The sequence below is a fragment of the Macaca fascicularis genome, chromosome 9 (assembly GCF_037993035.2).
Source record: "Macaca fascicularis isolate 582-1 chromosome 9, T2T-MFA8v1.1".
NCBI classification, from domain to species: domain Eukaryota; kingdom Metazoa; phylum Chordata; class Mammalia; order Primates; family Cercopithecidae; genus Macaca; species Macaca fascicularis.
The window spans coordinates 78732934-78757685 of NC_088383.1; the positions used below are offsets into that span (position 1 = coordinate 78732934).

Below are 24752 nucleotides of genomic sequence, written 5' to 3' on the forward strand. Positions count from 1 at the left end.
CCAGGCTGGTCTTGAACTCCTGGCCTCAAGTGATCTGCCTGCCTCAGCCTCCCAAAGTTCTTGGATTACAGGCATGAGCCACCATGCCCAGCTCTAACATTCTATTTGTTTATTCATCCATTGATGGACACTTGCATTGCCTCCACTTTTTGGCTATTGTGACTAATGCCTTGATGAACATGAGTATATAAATATCTTTTCAAATTCCTGCTTTCAATTTTTTTTTTTTGATTTAGATTAATTTTATTGACAAGGTTTATAAGAACAAATTAAATATTTAAAATCAAAGGCCAATTATTAGATCTCATTTAGTTGCTTATTTTGTTCACTTCTATTTACCTTTCCCTAGTGTCTGAGTAACTATCAAACAAGTCAAACCTGTGAAAATACCTGTTAACATTCAACATATATATTTCTGTTCTATGATGCAAAGATATTTTTCAACACTTAATTGGTACATCAAATGTGTCATTCTGTCATAAGCAGCATGTTTTAAAATTCAGATTTAATAAACTGACTTAAGACAGTAAATTGAAAGACAAAATTAGTCTCATTCAGGAGTGGTCCGTTGTGTTGATCATCTAGAATCAACACTGATTAGACAAACTTTAAAAGCCAGAGCCCCAACTCCAGAGAAACATTAAATTTCTTTAATGTAAAAGTATATTATTTTTGAGACACACTTTGTCAGAGATATCCACGATTACTTGCACATTATATTCTGGCATTATAATCTGGTACTTTAATCGTAATCATGAAGGTGGCTAAGTTTCTGGTAAATATCAGTATTTTATATGGGCAAAAGCAGTTAATAAAAATCGGTTCATTTACTATAAGCCAAATGTGCTTGTACTTAATCCCACCCTTTCCCAAAGTTTTTGAAGCTTTGATATGTTGATTTTTGGTCTGTCCTTAATATAAAACGTACCTACAGACACTTTTACAGAGTTAATACTAAAATTACAAATTGATGACACTTTCGAGCAAAGCAGGATAACTGTCTGTTCCTTCAGTGTTCCATCACTGAATTGACTTTCCATGCTCCATCATACTGTCTGGCTGAACACTGACATTCCATAGTCTACAACTGTAAAGATACCTACCTATGTGAGTTTAAAAAGTGGTCTGCACAAAAGAAATAAAAAAACTTTATATACAACAAATTGTTTTTTAAAAATACAAAAATAACATCTGTCACTTTTGTCATGCTAACAATCTGACATATATACACATGCGAGAAAAGTTCCAATTCAGTCATCTGGACAACTGTAGCTTGTATATTTTTAATATGATGGACACACTGCTGCTGAATTTTCACACTGACAGAGATGTGTATTCAAAATATTTCATATACTAAATACCCAATCTCTGTGTGTATAAATCCCAGTCATAATAGTTTCTGTTCTACTTGATTAAAAGTATGCCTTAAGCTAATATGAAGCGCACTAAAAACCACGACAGTTCAAGAATCTATGACCTTATATAAAGAAACCCAAAATGTACAAAATACAACTATAAAAGCAAGGAACAATTAATGCCATGCAAGATTTTAAACTAAAAATGGCATAGAAATGCGATTTAAAATAGCAAACTCAAATTCACATAACACTCAAGATAAAAAGGTCAGCAGTAAGTTCTAATGTTGCTTAACAAGGATTTAGAAAAGGAAATACATTCTCTTTGCTGGTATAATGGTATAAATCAGATCTTTGAATCTATGGGAACGAGTCATCTTCTCTGTCCTCTATCTCAAGAAAGTAGCTCTTTTACAGTTGTTTTTATGAAATCTTTCCTTTCAGTTAAATCATAAGTAGGATAATTTTCATAGACCTTTTTGCAAATCTGTTTCATTGTGACTTCTTCCAAGTTAGCACTGGCCAGTAATTTCTTTATTGTTTCCTTTAATTCTTCATCTGTAGGGGGTTTCTTCAACTTTTTAATTAAAGGTTCATCATGTGAACTATCCTCAGACTCACTTTCTTTTTTGGAACTGTTTTAATTCTTCTTGGTGGTGCTGCTATCTGCCTTCTTAACATTGGCACTTTTCACAGATTTTTTACTTTTAGAAGTAGCTTTCTGTTTAGGTTTTTCTCTTTTGGCTGTCTTTTTTGGTGGCTCCTCTTCACTTTCTTTATCGTCATCATCTGAAGACTCTTCCTTGTTTTTCTTTTCATCTTCATCACTACTAGATTCATCTGACAGAATTTCAGGACATTTGGTTCGCTTAGCCTTCCTTGCCATTCCAGAACTGTTCCGTTCCTTTTTACTGCCTTTGCTAGAAGTTTTTTTAGATTTTGGCAATGTTTTGCCAGAAGGCTTTGGATGCATTAAGAAATTCAAGATCCTCTTCACTAGTTCACTATTTACACCTGATCTCTCCAAATCAAGAACCTCACAGATGCTCTTTAACGTGGCATTTCTAAATTTTTTCAACATTTCTTCCTTCTTTTTATACTGGACACTTCCTTTTTCAAACGGAAAGCCACTGAACTGACCCACATTCTTCTTTAATGAGGACATAGTGCCTGGCCTGTTGTAAAGCAGTTTGTGTAGATTTCTAAGTTCATCGGTTTTCTTCTTACTTAGAAAAAAATGTATCCTCTCAATTTCACAAAGTTTCTGCCCCTTTCCTTGTGCAATTGTAAATGGCTCTCTCTGTAAGGAAGAGACTTGCATTGTCAGCCTCTCTACTTTCTTCTTTTCCCTCTTGCCTTCCACGATGAGACTCTTTTCTTTTTCCTCCTCTTCCTCCTCGTCGTCGTCCTCGTCTTCTTCCTCCTCGCTCTCCTCTCTGGGACCAGGCATTTCGGGTTCTTTCTCGGATGCGGGCTGGGCGGGGGTTCCCTCTCCCTCCGCAGCAGGGGCCGAGGCGGACATGCTGTGAACCGCGGATCCCGGCCACCACGGGCCTGGCACGCGAGGGCACGAGGAGGTTCTGGGAGGCGGCGGCGGCCGACGCCGAGGAGAAGGCGCGCGGGCCGCTGTCTGGCGTGACGCTCGCTGCTGCGCGCTCGGCTCCCCAGAATCAGCAAGATTTTCCTGCTTTCAATTCTTTCGTGTATTTACCCAGAAGTGGAATTGTGGGGTCACATGGTCGTTCTATGTTTAATTTTTTGAGGAACCACCATACTGCATTCCACCATGGCAACTTCACATCATTAAAAGGCCATTTATCGGTGATTTAGATCAAGATATTGTGACATACAAATAGAACTTCAAATACCTTAAAGGATGTAGTGAAATTTCCAAAACAAAATTAATTGTACTTTAAAATTCTTTTTTTTTTTTTTTGAGATGGAGACTTGCTCTGTCGCCGAGGCTGGAGTCCACTGGCACGATCTCTGCTTACTGCAACCTCCGCCTCCCAGATTCAAACAATTCTCCTGCCTCAGCCTCCTGAGTAGCTGGGACTACAGGTACATGCCACCACGCCTGCTAATTTTTGTATTTTTAGTAGAGACGGGGTTTCACCATGTTTGTCAGGCTGGTCTCAAACTCCCGACCTCCTGATCCGCCTGCCTTGGTCTCCCAAAGTGCTGGGATTATGGTGTGAGCTACCGTGCCTGGCCTTAAAATTCTATATAGAACTTTTAGCAAGATAGCATGTACAATGAAGGATTAGTAAAAATGGTGCTTCAGTACTATTTCTTGCTTCTCTTCAGAAATAAACCTTTAAAAAGATGTATATAGGTGGGCTAAAAGAAAAACCATTTTTTTCCCCTAAGATGGGGGAATTCAAAGGGTTAATGGCCAGGCATGTTGGCTCACATCTGTAATCGCAGCACTTTGGGTGGCCAAAGTGGGAGGATCACTTGAGTCTAGGAGTTTAAGATCAATCTGGGCAATACGGCAAGATCCTGTCTCTCTGAAAAAGGAAACAAAAAAAGTGTTAAGGCAGTTAAAATGTTGTGTCCCTGACCACTCACCTTTTTCTCTAAATCCCAGACCTGAGCTGTATTTCTTAGGGCCAAAATGAACTGAAACATAAATTGCTTGGACCCACCTGAGACCTGAGACACTCCTGAGTCTGGAGAACCAACCCAGGAGAGGGGGGCACAGCCATCTGACCTGAGTTATCATATAGTTCTTCTCATTGTCCTATTTTATTTTCTCTACAGTATAAATCACTATTTTATTATTTTATTTTTTGAGACGGAGTCTTTTTTTTTTTTTTGAGACGGAGTCTTGCTCTGCCGCCCAGGCTGGGGTGCAGTGGCCGGATCTCAGCTCACTGCAAGCTCCGCCTCCCAGGTTTACGCCATTCTCCTGCCTCAGCCTCCCGAGTAGCTGGGACTACAGGCGCCCGCCACCTCACCCGGCTACTTTTTTGTATTTTTTAGTAGAGACGGGGTTTCACCGTGTTAGCCAGGATGGTCTCGATCTCCTGACCTCGTGATCCACCCGTCTCGGCCTCCCAAAGTGCTGGGATTACAGGCTTGAGCCACCGCGCCCGGCCGAGACGGAGTCTTGCTCTGTCACCCAGTCTGAAGTGCACTGGCACCATCTTGGCTCACTGCAACCTTCGCCTCCCAAGCAAAGTGAGTCTGTCTGAGTTCAAGTGATTCTTCTGCCTCAGCCTCCCAAGGAGCTGGGATTACAGGTGTGGGCCACCATGCCCGGTCTACAAATCGCTATTTTAAATGATCCTGGGTTTTTTTTTGTTTTTGTTTTGTTTTGTTTTGTTTTGTTTATGTTTTTCAGTTGTCTTCCTTCATCAGAACGTAAGCTCCATAAAAATCAAGACTGTGTTATTGGCCGGGCGCCGTGGCTCACGCCTGTAATCCTAGCACATTGGGAGGCCGAAGCAGGCAGATCGCTTTGAGCTCATGAGTTCGAGACCAGGCTGGGTAACATGGCAAAACCCCCTTCTCTTAAAACAAAGCAAAACAAAAACCAAAAATTAGCCGGACATGGTGCTATGTGCCTGTGGTCCCAGCTACTCGGGAGGCTGAGGTGGGAGGATCACCTGAGGTGGGGAGATGGGGATTACAGTGAGCTGAGATCGCACCACTGCACTCCAGCCTGGGCGACAGAGTGAGACCTTGTCTGAAAATAAATAAATAAATAAATAAAACGAAATATTTTAAACACTCAGAAAAGCTCCCACTATCCTTATTAACACATCCTAAGATTTTACCACATTGCTTCAAATTTTCTTTTTCTTTTTCTTTTTTTTTAAAGGATAGAGACAAAAATATATAGGAGATGGAGAGGTAGCTAATGTGGCAAGTTTCTGAAAATAGTCTTTATTAACTCATAACACAAATAGTTCAGGTACATCTCTTATATAAACTCAAACTACAGATCCCAGGCAGCACTGCAATAATAGACACGTGGACTGTTCTTTTCTTCTCTGTAAACAGCCAATGAGAGGCAGAGTTTACAAAGGTCTAGGATGACATCTGCTGTATTGACTGTGGCCAGTCTTAAAGCTAGTTGTTGCTATTTGGAACGTGCTGCTCTAATTCAGATTTAAAGAGTTTCTTCCTGTTAATTCGAAGCTCACTGTGCCTCCTGTTTCCGAGGGAAGGAGGACTGATTAAGTCATCTAAATGGATGCAATACTGAATTACAGGTCAGAAGATATTGAAGATTACTACACATTACTGGGATGTGATGAACTATCTTCGGTAAGACAGTGGATAATGTTTTTATCACAACAGTATTCTTTTTCACAATAGTATTTCAAGTTTTTATTTAAGGTTTTAACTTTGAATTTTTGGTCACATTGCCTACAAACCTAACCTTGTATTGTTTTAAAGCACTTTTGGCTCAGAGAAAGTTAAGAATTTAAATGTATGTTGGGTTTTTACTTGAATAGTGTCCTATGGGAATTTTATGGAAGCTTCTGATTAAATGTGTATATTCTGGCACGTGGCCATATGCTCTGTTTCACAATATAGTATATTAAAAATAAATATTTAAAATTTTATTGTAATTTCTGATGGCAGTGTTTCACAGTATACATAAGCTATACCTTTATTATGGTGACTCATAATTGAGGTGAAATGAAATTTCTTATAAAATTAGGGATTTAAATATATTTTATTAAAATGTGTACTCCTATGTGAGCAGTCAAAATATAAACCAAGAAGCATCCTTTTATGTTAATATTTCAAATTGTGTGACAGAAATTGCTTCTTGAAAGGGTGGCTTCTGAAACAAAATGTGTGCAAACTCTGTAGCTGTTCACTGGATCTGTAAGAAAACAAAATTTTTAACGTTCCCAATAAACAATTATAAAGGTTGTAGAGGTTTTTAAAATTATGGAAAAATAATTTATAATTCCCTCTCCCAAGGATAACACTATCGATATTTTGGCATATTAATCTCCAGTCTTCTTTCTATGTATATTCTTTAAAGACATGTTTGGGAGGATATTATATGTACTTGTTGATTCCTGCTTTTTACCCATTTATATTATAACAAGGACTTTTCCATGCTATTAAACTTCCCTTGTACACTTCTTAGTGGTTGCAAAATATTTTATTTTACTGTGTTACCACAGCTGAATTATTCTCTTATTGTTAAATATTTTATTTATTTCAAATTTTTCAATATTTCAAATAATGTTGAGATTAATATAAAATATACTCATTATTAAATTATATATTATTAAATCATGTTATTAGGATATATTTATGTTTTATAATTAATATATTTTATTTTATTTATTTTTATTAAAATCTAAGTAGTAAAATTAACATTTTAAAGCAAAATATTTTTATATTTATTGTGTTTCATAAAGGCATAGTTCATTAATAAAATGTACTTAGTTTTGTTTTAAGAATAGAATGCATTATTGGATACAAAGGATTAAAATCTCTATTTTTGCCATGCTGAGGAAGTTATCTTAGACACGTTGAAATTAAAAAACTGCCTCGCCCCCATAATAGCTTATAATGGTCTTTCAGTTGCATAGTTCTTCTCAAGAATGTGTTACCCTTGTTTATGTTGGTGGTGATTTGCTCATAGCAATTGAGAAAGCTTATTACCATTTTTACCATGTGTTTCACAGTTGAAATTATACTATTATCAAATGATTTTTGAAGGAATACTTTAAAATCAAAGGAATATAATTTAACTTGATAAGGCTCACGATTTGGATTTAAAAAAATATGTGCTAGCCTATAAAGTAAGGGTCATTATATCTCCATTATCTTGTGACCTATTTAGTCAGTCTTTTTTTTTTTTTTTTTTTTAATTTTACTTTAAGTTCTGGGATACATGTGCAGAATGTGCAGGTTTGTTACACAGGTATACATGTGCCATGGTGGTTTGTTGCACCTATCAACCCATCATCTAGGTTTTAAGCCTCGCATACATTAGGTATTTGTCCTAATACTGTCCTTTCCCTTGCCCCCCACCCCCCGACAGGCCCTGGTGTGTGATGTTCCCCTCCCTGTGTCCATGTGTTCTCATTGTTCAACTCCCACTTATGAGACAGAACATGTGGTGTTTGGTTTTCTGTTCCTGTGTTAGTTTGCTGAGAATGATGGTTTCCAGCTTCATCCATGTCCCTGCAAAGGATATGAACTCATTCTTTTTTATGGCTGCATAGTCAGTCTTTTGAAGTTTTGCTATTGTCTTTTCAGTCTACATAGAAGGGGGATTCATTCTGGACAGCCTAACAGAAAATAATCTCATTGTTAATGTGTAATATTCAAAATATGGTTACCAGGTGGAGTCATACTTCCTTGTCTCAATTTTCCTTTTACTGGATATATTTTACTAGTCTGTCAATAGCATATCATATTTAGATAACAATTATTTATTTTTAACGAAATGTTTGTCATAATATTGTCACTTCTTTGTATATATATATATCATTTTTTCTCTCTCTTTTTTTTTTTTTTAGACGAAGTCTCGCTCTGTTGCCAGGCTGGAGCGCAGTGGCATAATCTCGGGTCTCTGCAATCTCCACCTCCTGGGTTCGAGCGATTCTCCTGCCTCAGCCTCTTGAGTAGCTGGGACTATAGGCACGTGCCACCATACCTAGCTAATTTTCATATTTTTAGTAGAGACGGGGTTTCACTGTGTTGGCCAGGATGGTCTCAATCTCTTGACCTCCTGATCTGCCTACCTTGGCCTCCTAAAGTGCTGGGATTACAGGTGTGAGCCTCCGCACCTGGCTTTTCTCTTCTTTTTATAGGTATGCTTCTCATTAAAAAAATATTTTTATGACACCTTTTACTAATATGACATTTCCTTTACTTGATTTATATTGGATAAATTGCCTTTATTTCAGGTATTCCTTCATTTGATGCTCTAAAATTAACCAGAACTCATCATGCCCAAAAGCATTTTAGCTGTTATAATTTCAAAACAATTTGATATTTTAATTTTACTTATCACAATTGAATTGAGACACCCATGTAATACTTTTGCTTTGGTATATAGTTCTTACAATTTCAAGTTCGTGCTGGAAATTGATTAAAGTTATATATTTGATTCTCCTGCTTCAGCCTTCTGAGTAGCAGGGATTATAGGTGCATGCCACCACACCCAGCTAATTTTTGTATTTTTGTACAGATGAGCTTTCACCGTGTTGTCCAGGCTGGTCTCAAACTCCTGACCTCAAGTGATCTGCCCACCTTGGCCTCCCAAAGTGTTGGGATTACAGGTGTGAGCCACCGTGCCCAGCCTCTATGCCTCAGTTTTCTAACCTGTAAATGGGAGTAAATAGTACCCACCTCATAGAGTTGTGGGGATTAAATAATATATGATATATAAAGTACTTTGAGCAGTGCCTGGTGCAGAGTGCTAAGTTGTTGTGGTTGTGGTTGTGGCTGTTGTTTTGGCCCCCACAGTGTTACTGTGCACTTGGAACTTAGTACACTTATCCTATCCTTGAGTTTGCATTATTTTAAAGATGTTTTATTTTGCAGTAATTTGTGACTTACATAAAAGTTGTAAAAATAGTACACAGAGTTCCTATATACCCTTAACCCAGCTTCCCTTTATGTTAGCATCATACCTAATGAAAGTACAATGATCAAAATCAGAAATTAAAAAAAAAATGTAGCTCTGAGGCATTTTATTATAAAAACTTCGTACTCATACACATAAACTAAAATGAACTTAAAATTCATCATACATTTACTTCATTTTTTAGCTTGACCTTCTAGTAAATCTCTAGCTTCACTGATTTTGACTGCTATGATTTAAGAGTATAATTTATTGCAGGGCGCGGTGGCTCACGCCTGTAATCCCAGCACTTTGGGAGGCCGAGACGGGCGGATCACGAGGTCAGGAGATCGAGACCATCCTGGCTAATGCAGTGAAACCCCGTCTCTACTAAAAATACAAAAAAATTAGCCGGGCGTGGTAGCGGGCGCCTGTAGTCCCAACTACTCGGGAGGCTGAGGCAGGAGAATGGTGTGAACCCGGAAGGCGGAGCTTGCAGTGAGCCGAGATTGCGCCACTGTACTCCAGCCTGGGTGACATTGCAAGACTCTGTCTCAAAAAAAAAAAAAAAGAGTATAATTTATTAATGAGCATCTCTTATTTTCCCTTTATTGGCAGTAGGGCTTACCCTTGGTATTAATGCTCCTTCTTGTTTTGTCATTTTGGGTTCAAAGTCACCTCAGTAATAGCCACCACTGAAGGCAGATTTTGGTAGACTTTGAAAAACTTGTTTTTCTTGAGGCTCCATGTGCTCCATGACTTGCAAAACATAACGGCCTGCAAATCCTGCAGCAGCAATGGTTGGTCCAGCTGCTACCATTGTACTGACCATGGTTCTGACTGGGCTTCCCTGCCTCTACCGAGAGCATGGATCATCCCAGCCCAGAGGTCACGGCCAACAACTGCACATCTTTGCCAGAGAGTGACGCAGCCGCTGACCACATGCACAAACCACCAAAAAATCAGAAAATTAACATTGCTACAATTAACCCTACCACGGTCCAGCAAACATTTTTTTGTAAAGGACCAGATAGAGTCAGGACTAGAATGAGGCAAGTAGGGTGTGTAGGATGCAAAATTTAAGGAGGCACTAACATTTAGGGTTGTACACATACAGAAATTTGAGAGAGAGAGAGAGAGAGAGAGAAAGACAGAGGTAGAGGGAGAGGAAGAGGGAGAGAGAGAGAGGATATTTCCTTAAACCTAGGTGTCCTGCTTGCCTCACCTGGTGCTGATCCTGAGATAGCAAATATTTTAGGCTTTGCAGGCTTTACAGTCTCTGTCCTAACTGCTCAGCTCTGCCATTGGAGAAAACAGCCATAGACGATATGTAAGTGAATGATCTTGGCTGTCTTCCAATAAAGCTTTAATTAAAAAACAGGTAGCAGCAGGCCAGAGTCAGTTAATCCTTGATCTAAATTATAAGTCTTATCTAATTTCATCAGTTTTCCTACTAATGCCCTTTTTCTATTCTGGGATCCAAGCCAGGATCCCTTATTACGCTTTGTTGTCTTGTTCCCTTAGTGACCTCCAATCTGATGCTTTCTTCTACCTTCTTTGTCTTTCATGACCTGGACACTTTGAAGAATACTGGTCAGTTATTTTGTAGAATGTCCCTTAATTTGACTTTGTTTGATATTTTCTCATGATTAGATTAAGGTTGTGCATTTTTGGAAAGAACTCCTCAGAAGTGATGTTGTGCCTTTCTTAGTATCTCATGTGGGGGTGCATGATATGGATGTGCCTTACTGACCTTGAGCACTTCGTTAAGGTGATATCTGTCAGGTGTTTTCTGCTAGGTTTTTCCAGGTAGGGTTGTTATTTTTCCTTTTGTAATTAACAAATATCTTGGGGAAGATACTTTGAGACTGTACTGTTTCTCCTCAAACTTTTACTCACTAAGTTTAGCATCCTTTGGTGGATCTTGCCTGTAACAATTACTACTATGGTGTTTGCCTAATGGTGACTTTCTTTTTCTCATTAATGTTACATTTATTAGTATTCTACAGTAAGGAAATTCTTCAGTAAGGAAAAGCTATCCCTTCTCCCACATTTATTTGTTTATTCGGCTTAGTTTTTTTTTTTTTTTTTTTTTTTTTTTTTTTTTTTTTTTTTTTTGAGATGGAGTCTGGCTCTGTCGCCCGGGCTGGAGTGCAGTGGCCGGATCTCAGCTCACTGCAAGCTCCGCCCCCCGGGTTTACGCCATTCTCCTGCCTCAGCCTCCCGAGTAGCTGGGACTACAGGCGCCCGCCGCCTCGCCCGGCTAGTTTTTTGTATTTTTTTAGTAGAGACGGGGTTTCACCGTGTTCGCCAGGATGGTCTCGATCTCCTGACCTAGTGATCCGCCCGTCTCGGCCTCCCAAAGTGCTGGGATTACAGGCTTGAGCCACCGCGCCCGGCCTTATTCGGCTTAGTTTTTATCACTATCAATTAATAGCTACTGTATTTTAAGTGTTATAACCCAAATATTACCATTATTTATTTTGTGTCTCAAATTGTTTCTATTCCTCATGTCTTAATTAATTATCATTTGATTAGAATGATGTAGGAGGATCTCTCATTCATTTAAGAGATATTGCTAGTATCTGGAATTTTGTGGGAAAAATCTAGTTTTTTTTTTTTTTTTTTTTTTTTTGAGACAGAGTCTTACTCTGTCACCCAGGCTGGAGTGCAGTGGCCGGATCTCAGCTCACTGCAAGCTCCACCTCCCGGGTTCATGCCATTCTCCTGCCTCAGCCTCCCGAGTAGTTGGGACTACAGATGCCCGCCACCGCGCCCGGCTAGTTTTTTGTATTTTTAGTAGAGACGGGGTTTCACCTTGTTAGCCAGGATGGTCTCGATCTCCTGACCTCGTGATCCGCCTGTCTCGGCCTCCCAAAGTGCTGGGATTACAGGCTTGAGCCACCGCGCCCGGCCGAAAAATCTAGTTTTAAACCGAGTGAATTAAAATAATATATATCAATTAAATCAGTATTAAAAAGGTGAGACATGGTGCTAGTGTATAAAGAACCTGGTATCCAATTGAGGAGCCAAAGCTAATACACAGGAAACAATTTGAGAACAATTAAGTATTGTGCTGTGTACTGTTCTATAAGTGCAGCAGAAATTAAAGAAAGTCTATCTGAATAGATTTCAGAAAGAGATGGGGCTTGAAATGGCTTTCCTAGATGGCCATAATTTTAATGCACTGTGGGAGAGACAGGGCATTTGTATGGCTAGGAAATCTTGGAGAAGATTCATCCAAGTGGGAATTGGATTAGTCTCCACAGCACACTGGAGTATTTCCTTGCTTAGACAAAAATACTTTGCTGCAGAATATGGAAAAGATAAGTTTCTAAGTTTTAAATTTAAGTTCTAAAATTAATATATGTTCAATGAGGAAATGTGGAATACAAAGAAAGCACAAATAAAAATGTTAACCTACGTGTTTAACATTTTGGAGTATGATTTATACAGGTTAATTATCTGTGCATATATGCTATATCTGTATATGTATATAAATAAGTAAATGCATATGTGTGTATGTATGTATGTATGTATTTTTGAGATGGATTCTTACCCTGTGGTCCAGGCTGGAGTGCAATGGTGCGATCTCAGCTCACTGCAACCTCCACCTCCTGGGTTCAAGCAATCCTCCTATCTCAGCCTCCCAAGTAGCTGGGACTACAGGCATGTGCTACCATGCCCAGCTAATTTTTTGTATCTTTAGTAGAGATGAGGTTTCACCATGTTCGTCAGGGTGGTCTCGAATTCCTGACCTCATGATCCGCCCACCTTGACCTCCCAAAGTGTTGTGATTACAGGCGTGAGCCACCACGCCTGGCCTATGTGTATGTATTTATATGAGTATTTTTGTATGTATTTGGAATCAGACTACATGGGTTCAGTTCCTAGATGTGCTACTTATTAGCTGTGTGACCTTGGGAAAATTCCTTAATTTTTCTATGTCTTGACTTCCTAATCTGCAAAATGAGAATAATGATAGTATTAACCTCATACAGTTGTGGGAATTAAATGAAACACTCTATGTAAAGTGCTTAGAAAAGTGCCTGCCACATATTAAGTTTCAATATTTTTTGAGACAGTCTTGCTCTGTCACTCAGGCTGGAGTGCAGTGGCGCGATCTCAGCTCACTGCAACCTCCGCCTCCCAGGATCAAGCGATTCTTGTGTCTCAGCCTCCCAAGTAGCTGGGACTACAGGCCATGCCAGGCTATTTTTTTATTTTTAGTAGAGACAGGGTTTTGCCATTTGGCAATTGACCAGGCTGGTCTTGAACTCCTGACATCAGGTGATCTGCCCGCCTCAGCATCCCAAAGTGCTGGATTACAGGTGTGAGCCACTGCACCCAGGTCAATAAATTTAAAATAATAATAATTATCATTATTATATACATATATGTTACATAATCCCTTTTGAGATAAGACGTGGATTTAAATTGCACATAATAGTTATATATTATATGCAGTATAACATAATATATTGCACGTAATATCTTACCTTTTCTCATAGAACTATTTAAATTTTCTCAGGTTGTTAAAAATCTTTTATCACAAGATAATTTTTTAAATGACTGAAGTATTCTAACTTACAGTTACATTACAATCAACTCTAACAAATTTCCTATTATTGGACATATAGATTGTAAGAATTAAAGAAAGAGGAGAGAAACACGAAGGGCGGCTCGACAGTCAACAGGGACAGGTTTATTTATTTATTTTTATTTTTTATTTTTTTGAGATGGAGTCTCGCTCTGTCCCCCAGGCTCGAGTGCAGTGGTGCAATCTCGGCTCACTGCAAGCTCCGCCTCCCAGGTTCACGCCATTCTCCTGCCTCAGCCTCCCGAGTAGCTGGGACTACAGGCGCCCACCACCTCGCCCGGCTAATTTTTTGTATTTTTAGTAGAGACGGGGTTTCACCGTGTTAGCCAGGATGGTCTCAATCTCCTGACCTCGTGATCCACCCGCCTTGGCCTCCCAAAGTGCTGGGATTACAGGCGTGAGCCACTGCGCCCGGGCCTGACAGGTTTATTTTGAATAAATCTGAGAGGGGCGGCTGGCTGAGTTAGGTTAGAGACGCACTCTCTTACAGACTAAGAGTTTTTAAGGATTCAGGGTGGGAGAGTTTATCAGAGGCTTGGACTGCTTCTCTGTCTCTTTGTTGTGCTTATCTGGGAGGGAGAGTTGTGTGTCTGTTTCCATACATCTTTCTGCAGCTGCAGGCATACCCCTCCAGTCTGCTTTTTGCTTCCCTATCTTGGTACACCTGAAGGGAAAGGAATGTGCTTATTAAGGCCCACTGTTTTACTGGGGTCTATTGTATGAGGGTGAAGTTTGGCAGCTACTCCAGAGACTTTCCCCCACCTCCCTCTGTGCCTGAGCTGTCTTATTTGTGTTTTACTGTCTGCTCTTTCTGGCTGCTTGCAGTTCAAAGAGAAGTGATTTCCTTGAAATGCATGAGGCTAGAAAGGGAGCTGGAATTTAAAGTGGCGGTGTTTGTCTGAGTTAATGGTGCTCCTGCTCTGTCATAGGTTTTTGTTTAAAATTTATATTTTATTCTTGGACCTTCTTACAGCTATTCTTTTCTTACCTCTGATTATCTCCTTAGACAAATTTGTAAAATTGGAATTGTTGAATCAAAGGCTAGGAAATAAATTAAAGGCTCTTCGTATACATGTGTGTATCTATATACAGAGAGATAGAAAATAGAATATTTAACACTTTAAAATTTAAAAACAAGTCTAATTCTTAGTTTTATTTGTTAGATAAGCAGGTTATGGTGACTGATGGTTAAAGACAGCACCCAGAAGGAGGAAACACATAGTTAATTACAGTTCTTAACAGGAAGTCATCTTTTCCTATTATTCGAAGGTGTTCTCAGAAGTTTAACAAAGAAAATAATAGAGTTATTAATCTGGGTTTTATACATATGCCTATCTAATACAGCCTGACTTTGACTGTAAAAGTGAAGACATTTCTTATGAGAGTTGGCTAAGGATGACATGGAGCTGATCTACATATACAGAGATAAATACACACATATATCTATATATATATAGACACACACATATATACACACACACATACAAACATACATGTCTCAATTTTTTTCAAGAAAGTCTATACATATTTACGTCCCCACCAGGAGAGCATGAATGTTCATTTCTTTGCACTCTCAGTAACACTGGTCATTACCATCCTTTGGATATTTTGATTTATTTGATTACGAGTAAAGTTGAACATTTTTTGTATGTTTACAGGACAACAGGGTAGGCAGTTTTGCAGACTACTGGACTTGGGTCAGGAAGGCAGGATTTGGTGGACCTTGACATGGAGGGCGTCAGCTCCAACGGACTGTACTTGGCAGTGGGCACATGGAGTAGGGAGACCAGAAGATAAATACAATGTGTTCAAGATAAACTCACCCACTTTACCAGTTTACATAAAGCCAGCTCTGTGGGAGCTTTGTAATAAACTTTATGATAGTAAAGCTATGAAAAATAATACAAGAAAGAAAAAGACTTTCTTATTTTTTTAAAATATGAATTTGTTAAAACCTAGAAAATATAAAGAAGAAAATAACAATCATGCATGTAAACAAACTGAGAATCAACCATTTTGACACATTTGCTTCTATGTACTAAATACTGGAATTTTTTTTTTTTGAGATGGAGTTCCACTCTTGTTGCCCAGGCTGGAGTGCAATGGCATGATCTCGGCTCACTGCACCCTCTGCCTCCTGGGTTCAAGCAATTCTCCAACCTCAGCCTCCTGAGTAGCTGAGATTACAGGCGGCTGTTACCACGCCTGGCTAATTTTTATATTTTAGTAGAGATAAGATTTCACCATGTTGGTCAGGCTGGTCTCTAACTCCTGACCTCAGGTGATCCACCCACCTCGGCCTCCCAAAGTGCTGGGATTACAGGCATGAGCCACTGTGCCCAGCCCAGAATTTTTTTTTTTTTTTTTTTGAGACAGAGCCCTGCTCTGTCACCCAGGCTAGAGTGCAGTGTCAAAATCTCGGCTCACTGCAATCTCCACCTCCTGGGCTCAAGGAATTCTCCTACCCCAGCCTCCCGAGTAGCTGGGATTACAGGCTCATGCCACCATGCCCAGCTAATTTTTGTATTTTTAGTAGAGACAGAGTTTCACCATGTTGGCCAGGCTGGTTTTGAACTCCTGACCTCAAGTGGTCCACCCACCTCAGCCTCCCAAACTGCAGGGATTATAGGCATGAGCCACTGCACCCAGCCCAGAATGTTTTCTAGTGGGATAGAAATTAAAAAATAAAACAGCAGCAACAATAAAACCCCAAAACGTTCTACCTTTGATATATAGGTATAATTTTATCTATTTATATTATTTAAAAGCCCTAAGATATATATACATATGCATATATATAAATGCATTAAAAGTGCATCTTTAGGCCAGGTGTGGTGACTCATGCCTGTAATCCCAGCACTTTGGGAAGCCAAGGCAGGCGGATTGCTTGGGCCCAGGAGTGGACAACATGGTAAAACCCCATCTCTACAAAACATACAAAATCAGCTGGGTGTGGTTGCCCATGTCTGTAGTCCCAGCTTTTTGGGAGGCTGAGGTGGGAGGATTGCCTGAGCTCAGGAGGTGGAGGTTGCAGTGAACCAAAATGGCACCACTGCACTCCAGCCTGGGTGACAGAACAAGATGCTGACTCAAAAAAAAAAAAAAAAAAAAAAGAAAAAAAGGTATGTCTTCAAGGATATAACGTGTTCTCCTGGGTATATTCCTTGAATGAGGAATAAAAGGATTTTGACTTTTTCACTTTTTTTCTGTAGTGATAGAATGTTTTTCAAAGAGAGTTTGTAAGTATTTATAAATGACTTACTAATTTAAAAATGCTTACTACTACACTCTATAGAATATTTAATAATTTAAAATTTAAAAACAAGTCTAATTCTCAGTTTTATTTGTTATATAAGCAGGTTATGGTGACTGATGGTTAAAGACAGCACCCAGAAAGAGGAAACACATAGTTAATTATAGTTCCTAACAGGAAGTCATCTTTTCCTATTATTCATAGGTGTTCTCAGAAGTTTAACAAAGAAAATAATAGAGTTATTAGTCTGGGTTTTATACATATGCCTATCTAATACAGTCTGACTTTGGTTGTAAAAGTGAAGACATTCCTTATGCGAGTTGACTAATGATGACATGGAACTGATAAAAATATGTTTCTACCATGAATCCTTTGACAATATTCAGCTAAGGTGCTTGAGATTTAATTTCTCAAACAAGAGCTAATTTGTTTTCACTAATTAGTGGTTAGTAAATATGGAACCCCATGATAATTTCCTACGCCTGATGAATTTGGCCATAGGGCATGGTGACACATGCCCGTAATCCCAGCTCCTTGGGAGGCTGAACCAAGAGGATCACTTGAGCCCAGGAGTTCTGGGCTGTCATGCTGCGCCAACGGGCTGTCCACACTAAGTTCAGCATCAATATGGTGACCTCCTGGGAGTGGGGGACCACTAGGTTGCTTAAGGAGGAGTGAACCAGCCCAGGTTGGAAATGGAGCAGGTCAAAACACCTGTGTTGATCAGTAGTGGGATCGTGCCTGTGGATAGCCACTGCACTCCAGCCTGGGTGACATAGCGAGACTGTCTCTGAAAAGAAAAAAAAAGAAAGAAAAAACAAAGTTTGACTGTTAAGTTAACAAAAAACTCAGCTCTTTTTAGTAACTATCTGAATGACTTTAGACTTTAACCGCCTATATTTAATAATAGCCACTATTATTGAGTTCTTATGATGATCAGGTTTTGTGTTAAGTGCTCTACTTATATTATTCATCTGATGTAAAGATGAGTAAACCTAGACACATGGATGTTATGTAACTTGCCTAAAGCCTTGTGGCAGAACTGGGATTTCAAACCAAGCCATCTGCCCAGGTGCGGTGGCGCACGCCTATAATCCCAGCACTTTGAGAGGCTGAGGCGGGGGATCACCTAAGGTCAGGAGTTCGAGACCAGCCTGGCCAACATGGTGAAACCCCTACGAAATCTCTAGTAAGTCTCTACTAAAAATACAAAAACTAGCCAGGTGTGGTGGTGGGCACCTGTAATCCCAGCTACTCGGGAGGCTGAGGCAGGAGAATCACTTGAAGCCAGGAGGTGGAGTTTGCAGTGAGCTGAGATCGCACCACTGCACTCCAGACTGGGTGACAGAGCGAGACTCTGTCTCAAAAATAAATAAATAAATAAATAAATAAATAAATAAGTAAATAAATAAATAAAATAAAAATAAATAAAATAAAACCAAGCAGTCAGATTCTAGAGCCACATAACCACTATTGTTTCCCGCTGCTGTCATTGCAATTATAATTAATAAACCCAAGTCTTAATAATTCATGATAATAGGGATTAGATGGGTAAGTGAAATCAAATCAAATCATTGATGCTGCTCAAATCTCATTTTAGTTTGGGCTGGAGTTTCTGTTTTCCAAATCAAAATCTCTAATGAAGCTCCTAATTGGTAATAAAATTATCACGTTTAGATTATGTTCTTTTTCATTTAATTCTGAAATTATTAATAAAAAAGAGACCAAAAGACAGGAAGAAGGAGCTTTGTAATAGATAATTTGTAAATTATAACTTATAATTCAGAGACAGTTATCCTTGAGTAATGGTGGCTAAGCATCTTTGAAGAATTTGGATATTTTATATATTCCTAGGAGAAACCTACCTGACCATTTTGGGTATGTATGTATGTATGTATGTATGTATGTATGTATTCATTTATTTATTTAGAGACAGAGTTTCACTGTGTCGTCCAGGCTGGAGTGCAGTGGTGTGATCTTGGCTCACTGCAACCTCTGCCTCCCAGGTTCAAGCGATTCTCCTGCCTCAGCCTCCCGAGTAGCTGCGATTACAGGCACCTGCTACCACATCTGGCTAATTTTTGTAGTTTTAGTAGAGACAGGGTTTCACCATGTTGGCTAGGCTGGCCTCGAACTCCTGACCTTGTGATCTGCCCGCCTCAGCCTCCCAAAGTGCTGGGATGACAGGTGTGAGCCACCATGTCTGGCCTGGATATTTAAATATTTTGAGCTCATAGATCTCTTGGGCCATCATTTAAATTAAGTAGTTAAATCGTCATCACAACAACTATTTCAGTATGAGCGTTTATTGGATGCTTTCTGAATTTCGTTATTGAGGAAATTATTTCTTAGAGGAAAAAGTCAAAATAGAAATATAGGGATCAAAAAAAGTTGGGTCGATCATGGCTGTTTTGGGGAGGATTGATGCCCCAACTTCTTCCTTTATGACATTTAAGTTTGACCTTTTTTTTTTTTTGAGATAGGGTCTTGCTGTGTTACCCAGGCAGGAGTGCAGTGGTGCCATCATAGCTCACTACAGCCTTGAACTCCTGGGCTCAAGGGGTCCTCCTGCCTTAGCCTTCCAAGTAAATGGGACTACTGGCATGTGTCACCATGCCCAGCTAATTATTTTATATTTTGTAGAGACTGGATCTCGCTTTGTTGTCCAGGCTGGTCTTATTCCTGGCGATCTGCTTGCCTCAGCCTCCCAAAGTGTTGAGATTACAGGCGTGAGCCACTGCGCCTGGCATGACACCTTATTTTAAACACTGATTTTTGTTTTAGGTTGAACAAATCCTGGCAGAATTTAAAGTCAGAGCTCTGGAATGTCACCCAGACAAGCATCCTGAAAACCCCAAAGCTGGTAAGAATTTAATAAAGGCTATTTCTCAAGAAAATGAGTAGTATATAGAACCAAAAGCCAGTGAATAGTAACTTAATTTTTTCTTGTCTATTTTGCTGAAACATATTCTTTCTTTGCATTATTGGATGATAGAAAGGGAGAAGGCTGTGCAGGATCTTTTCTAACAGTAGTCGTTTAAGATCCATTTTTCTTTCTGCTGTAATGTGTTGCTTTGTGGTTTAAAATTCTTCTAGTTCATGCTTTATTTCACCAGTTATTGAGTGTTAACATAACTTAAGTATATTTGTAACCAGGTGGTTGTCTTTGTTTTGTTTTGTTTTGTTTTTGAGACAGAGTCTCTGTCACCCAGGCTGGAGTGCTATGGTGCGATCATGGCTCACTGCAACCTCTGGCTCCCGGGCTCAAGCGATTCCCCTGCCTCAGCCTCCCGAGTAGCTGGGACTACGGGTGCGCACCACCATGCCCAGCTAATTTTTTTTTTCTTGTATTTTTTTAGTAGACAGGGTTTCACTATGTTGGGCAGGCTGGTCTCGAACTCCTGACTTCAAGTGATCCGCCCGCCTCGGCCTCCCAGTGCTGGGATTACAGGTGTGTATCCGGCTAGGCGGTTGTCTTGATGAGAAACTTGTGATTTCTTCGTTATTGGGAACCCGAATATATCCATATAGTCATACTTTTGTTTCTTTCCTTCACTATCACTTAAATGTGCTTATGCCTATCCAGGCTTGTGAAAAATGTGAACAAACCAATAATCCTTCGGCAACCTGTCTCTCTTCTCTACTTCCCTGCCTCTCTTCTTCTCTTCAGACCCAGACTTCCTGAAAAAGAAGTCCACAGTTGATGTCCCTATTTCCCTTCTCCCTATTTTTCCATTTATTCCACTCTGACTTCCCTAGTTTCTCAGAAATAAACCAAGGACTGCCTGAGTATCAAATCTAGTGGTTACCTTTTGGTACTTATCTCTCCTGAACTTGCATCAAAATTTGGCCCTGGTGACCATACCTTCCTCCTTGAAAGAAAGTTTTTTTCTCCTAGCTGTCAGGATACTATGCACTCGTGGTTCTCCCCCAGCCTCTTTGGGCTGCTTTCTCTCAGTCTCCTTTGTGACTCCTCTGTTGCCCCAAGGTTCCCTCCTAAGCTCTCTTCTGAGCCCACTCCCCATTTTCTCCTGAAGCCTTGTCCAGGTCTGTAGCTTAAATCACCAGCTCTTTTGATGGCCCCCAAATCTATCCTTAACCTAGTTCTCACTCCCCATGTTAAGACTGTAGTTTTGACTGTTTCTGGGAAATTTCCATTTGGAAACATTTCAAAGTCACCCTGTCAAAAATTAGACTCATTATTGTCTTATCACCCCCTCTGAAATCTTGTTTATTTTTCTGTTATCCCATCTCTATGAATGACACCACCATCCATTCAGGTGGTGTCATGGAAGCCTTGTCTCCTTCCTCTCCCTCATGTCCATATCTGGGCAATTGCCAAACACTGTTGCTTTACCTTCTGGGTCTCTTTCCACTGTGTCCTCCTCCCTTCATCCTGGGTGCCATTGCTGTAGGTAAGCCCTCATTATTTCGTGCCTGGATTGCTACAGCATTCTTTAAGTGCTTCTCATTGCAGATTTTTCTTTTTAATTATGGAAGAAAATAATATGCACAAAAAGGAATAAAGAATACTCTAACAGATGTCCACATATGTTCCACCCAGCTTAAAACTTTACCAGTGCAGTTGAAGTCTCTTGTGTTTCCTTACTCTGATTTTATCCTCAGGGTAGGTAATATTATATCTTAATTTTTTTTTTGAGACGGAGTTTTGCTCTTATTGCCCAGGCTGGAGTGCAATGGCACGATATTGGCTCACTGCAACCTCTGGCTCTTGGGTTCAAGCGATTCTCCTGCCTCAGCCTCCAGAGTAGCTGGTATTACAGGCATGCACCACCATGCCCAGATAATTTTGTATTTTTAATAGAGACGGCATTTCTCCATGTTAGTCAGGCTGGTCTCGAACTCCCGACCTCAGGTGATCTGCCCACCTTGGCCTCCCAAAGTGCTGGGATTACAGGTGTGAGCCACTGCGCCTGGCCTTATATCTTAAATTTGATGGTTATGTTTACTATATGCATATAGCATGTGAGTATATGTGATTTTTCTACAAGGATAATATCATACTAAGACCTATCTATAATTCCACATGGCACAAATCCAAACTCTTCTTTATTTAGAAAATGTTTTCTTTGAGTGGGCACGGTGGCTCACGCCTGTAATTCCAGCACTTTGGGAGGCCGAGGTAGGCGGATCACCTGAGGTCGGGAGTTCAAGACCAGCCTGACCAACATGGAGAAACCCTGACTGTACTAAAAATACAAAATTAGCCAGGTGTAGTGGCGCATGCCTGTAATCCCAGCTACTTGGGAGGCTGAGGCAGGGGAACTGCTTAAACCCAGGAGGTGGAGGTTGTGGTGAGCAGAGGTTGCGCCATTGCACTCCAGCCTGGGCAACAAGAGCAAAACTTCATCTCAAAAAAAAGAAAAGAAAAAAAAAAAAAGAAAATGTTTTCCTTGTCTTCAAGTTCTTTATTTATTTTCTCTAGAAATCATTGATTCCTTTGATTTGCAAAAACAGATCATTTTTCTATATGTGAGGTAATCTTTTGTTCGATATTTAACTATTGCTTCTGCTCATTTGTTTTTTTTTATCCTTTTTATTAACTTGTTTAAGGTACCATGAGCAAATAATAAGTGTGAGCTTGATAAATTTGTGCATATGTATAACCGGGTTAACCACTGCCCAGACAGATGTGGAACATCTTCGCACCCCAGAAATTCCTTTCACTTCTTGTTCAAAGTCAGCACCCTCTCTCATTTTTTGATCTCTATCACCATTGACTAGTTTTGCAGTTTTGGATTTCATATAAATCAAATCATACGGTATGTACTCTTTTGTGTGTAGCTTCTTTCGCTTCGCATTATGTCTGTGATGTACTGTGCGGTAGTTCATCCTTTGTCATTGTTGATAATTTAGGCACAAATCCCTTCATGCTGTGTACCTTAATTCTCCATCCCCTTTTGCTTTCCTTTGCTGTGCCTAGAATTTCATGTTTCAGCCACTCAGAACTACAATAGTTCCTTCATGTGCCCTGCTCTTTCTATACCCCAGCCCTCTATGCTTGATGCTTTCTGCCTGGAACACTCTGTGGCTCACACATGTCCCTGACTACTTGGCCAGGTTGTGTTTCTGTGTCAGGTCTCAGCTGACCATCAGTTGGGAAGTCCCGTGTGTCCCACCTACCAAGAGCACCCTGTACGTCAGGCAGCAGACTGTGTGTCACACTGTCTCCTTATTGCATGTTTACTTATTAGTCATTCTGGAAGCTCAGTAAGGCAGACGCCCTGCTTGTCTTGTTCACAGTTGTGTGCCCCTAGTGTGCCACTTACTGAAGAGGACATCTATTCTGCACAATTTCTTGAATAAGTGAATGCATAAACATTTCTCTCTCTCTCTCTCTTTTTTTTTTTTTTTTTTTTTGCATCAGTCTCACTCTGTTGCCCAGGCTGGAGTGCCGTGGCACAATCTCGGCTCACTGCAACCTCCGCTTCCCAGGTTCAAACAATTCTTGTCCCTCAGCCTCCTGAGAAGCTGGGATTACAGGCATGAGCCATCACACCTGGCTAATTTTTGTATTTTTGGTGCAAAAGGGGTTTCACCATGTTTGCCAGGCTGGTCTTGATTTCCCAACCACCGGTGATCCGCCTGCCTCAGCCTCCCAAAGGGCTGGGATTATAGGCATGAGCCACCCAGCTGGGCCTGAACATTTCTTTTTTTTTTTTTTTTTTTGAGACAGAGTCTCACTCTGTCGCCCAGTCTGGAGTACAGTGGCGCTATCTCCGCTCATTGCAAGCTCCGCCTCCCGTATTCATGCCATTCTCCTGCCTCAGCCTCCTGAGTAGCTGGGACTACAGGCGCCCACCACCACGCTCGGCTAATTTTTTTGTATTTTTAGTAGAGATGGAGTTTCACCGTGTTAGCCAGGATGGTCTTGATCTCCTGACCTCGTGATCCACCCGCCTCGGCCTCCCAAAGTGCTGGGATTACAGGCATGAGCCACCGCGCCCGGCCCCTGGCACAAACATTTCTTTAGAGGACATATTAACTACCTGTCTGAACTGGAGTTAATATTAAGATAGGTGTCCTAGCATAAAATTACAAAAATTGAGGTCAGGTTCGGTGGCTCACGCCTGTAATCCTAGCACTTTGAGAGGCCAAGGTGGGTGGTTCATGTGAGGTCAGGAATTTGAGACCAGCCTAACCAACATGGTGAAACTCTGTCTTTACTAAAAACGCAAAATTAGCTGGGCGTGGTGGCGCATGCCTATAATCCTAGCTACTTGGGAGGCTGAGGCAGGAGAATCGCTTGAACCCGGGAGGCAGATATTGTAGTGAGCCGAGATCATGCCACTGCACTCCAGCCTGGGTAACAAGAGTGAAACTGTGTCTCAAAAAAAAAAAAATTATAAAAATTTGATAAATACTTAAAAACAACCACCACCCAGGTTATTCTTTAACTGGGTTCTTTTCAGTGAAGCATGACTGTGAGTTGTTTCTCTGTCCCTGACAAACAATCTTTATTCAGGATACATGATGAATCACTGTGTAATTATTGCTATTTCTAGTTGCCATAGTGATGGGGGTTTTCATGTATGGGCTGCCTAAGGCGTCTTGTTCAGAGAAACACTGGACTGTGTAAATATTGTTTAAAATGAAAAGGCACACAGACATCAATATCTTCTCTAGTCAGGCATGCATTTGATATATGATTCAACCTTTGGGTAGAGGGTGTTTTTTAATCTATTTAAGCATCCGTTTACTCAGTTTTCATTAATACAACTTTCTGAACATTTATGTGGATCTTTATATACTTGGATGATTAAGGTTACTTAATGATGAAAGTATTTCAAACATACGTATGAGACAGGATCTCGCTCTGTCTCCCAGGCTGGAGTGCAGTGGTGCAATCCTGGTTCACTGCAGCCTCAACCTCCCAGGCTCAAGCAATTCTCCCACCTCAGCTTCCCGAGTAGCTGGGACCACACATGTGTGTCACCACACCTGGGTAATTTTTTTGTATTTTTAGTACAG

At 40.2% G+C, this 24752-nt stretch overlaps 1 protein-coding gene and 1 pseudogene across 3 annotated transcripts in view; one reads left to right on the forward strand and one right to left on the reverse strand.

The window, feature by feature from the left end:
• Nucleotides 1-217: 217 nt before the first annotated feature.
• On the reverse strand, nucleotides 218-2999 carry LOC102134772 (protein DEK pseudogene; annotated as a pseudogene).
• A 2419-nt stretch (nucleotides 3000-5418) lies between these two features.
• DNAJC12 (DnaJ heat shock protein family (Hsp40) member C12) overlaps nucleotides 5419-24752 on the forward strand; it is a 44841-nt gene continuing 25507 nt past the window's right edge. Inside the window, exons 1-2 of one of the 3 annotated variants that reach the window (XM_005565731.5) lie at nucleotides 5419-5630; nucleotides 19545-19623. In XM_005565731.5, coding sequence (XP_005565788.1) covers nucleotides 5553-5630; nucleotides 19545-19623 — 157 coding nt within the window. In that variant the 5' untranslated portion in view covers nucleotides 5419-5552. Of the gene's footprint in view, nucleotides 5631-7858; nucleotides 8153-19544; nucleotides 19624-24752 lie in introns of those variants that run through there. The other 2 variants (XM_074002008.1, XM_074002007.1) reach the window with 2 other exon arrangements.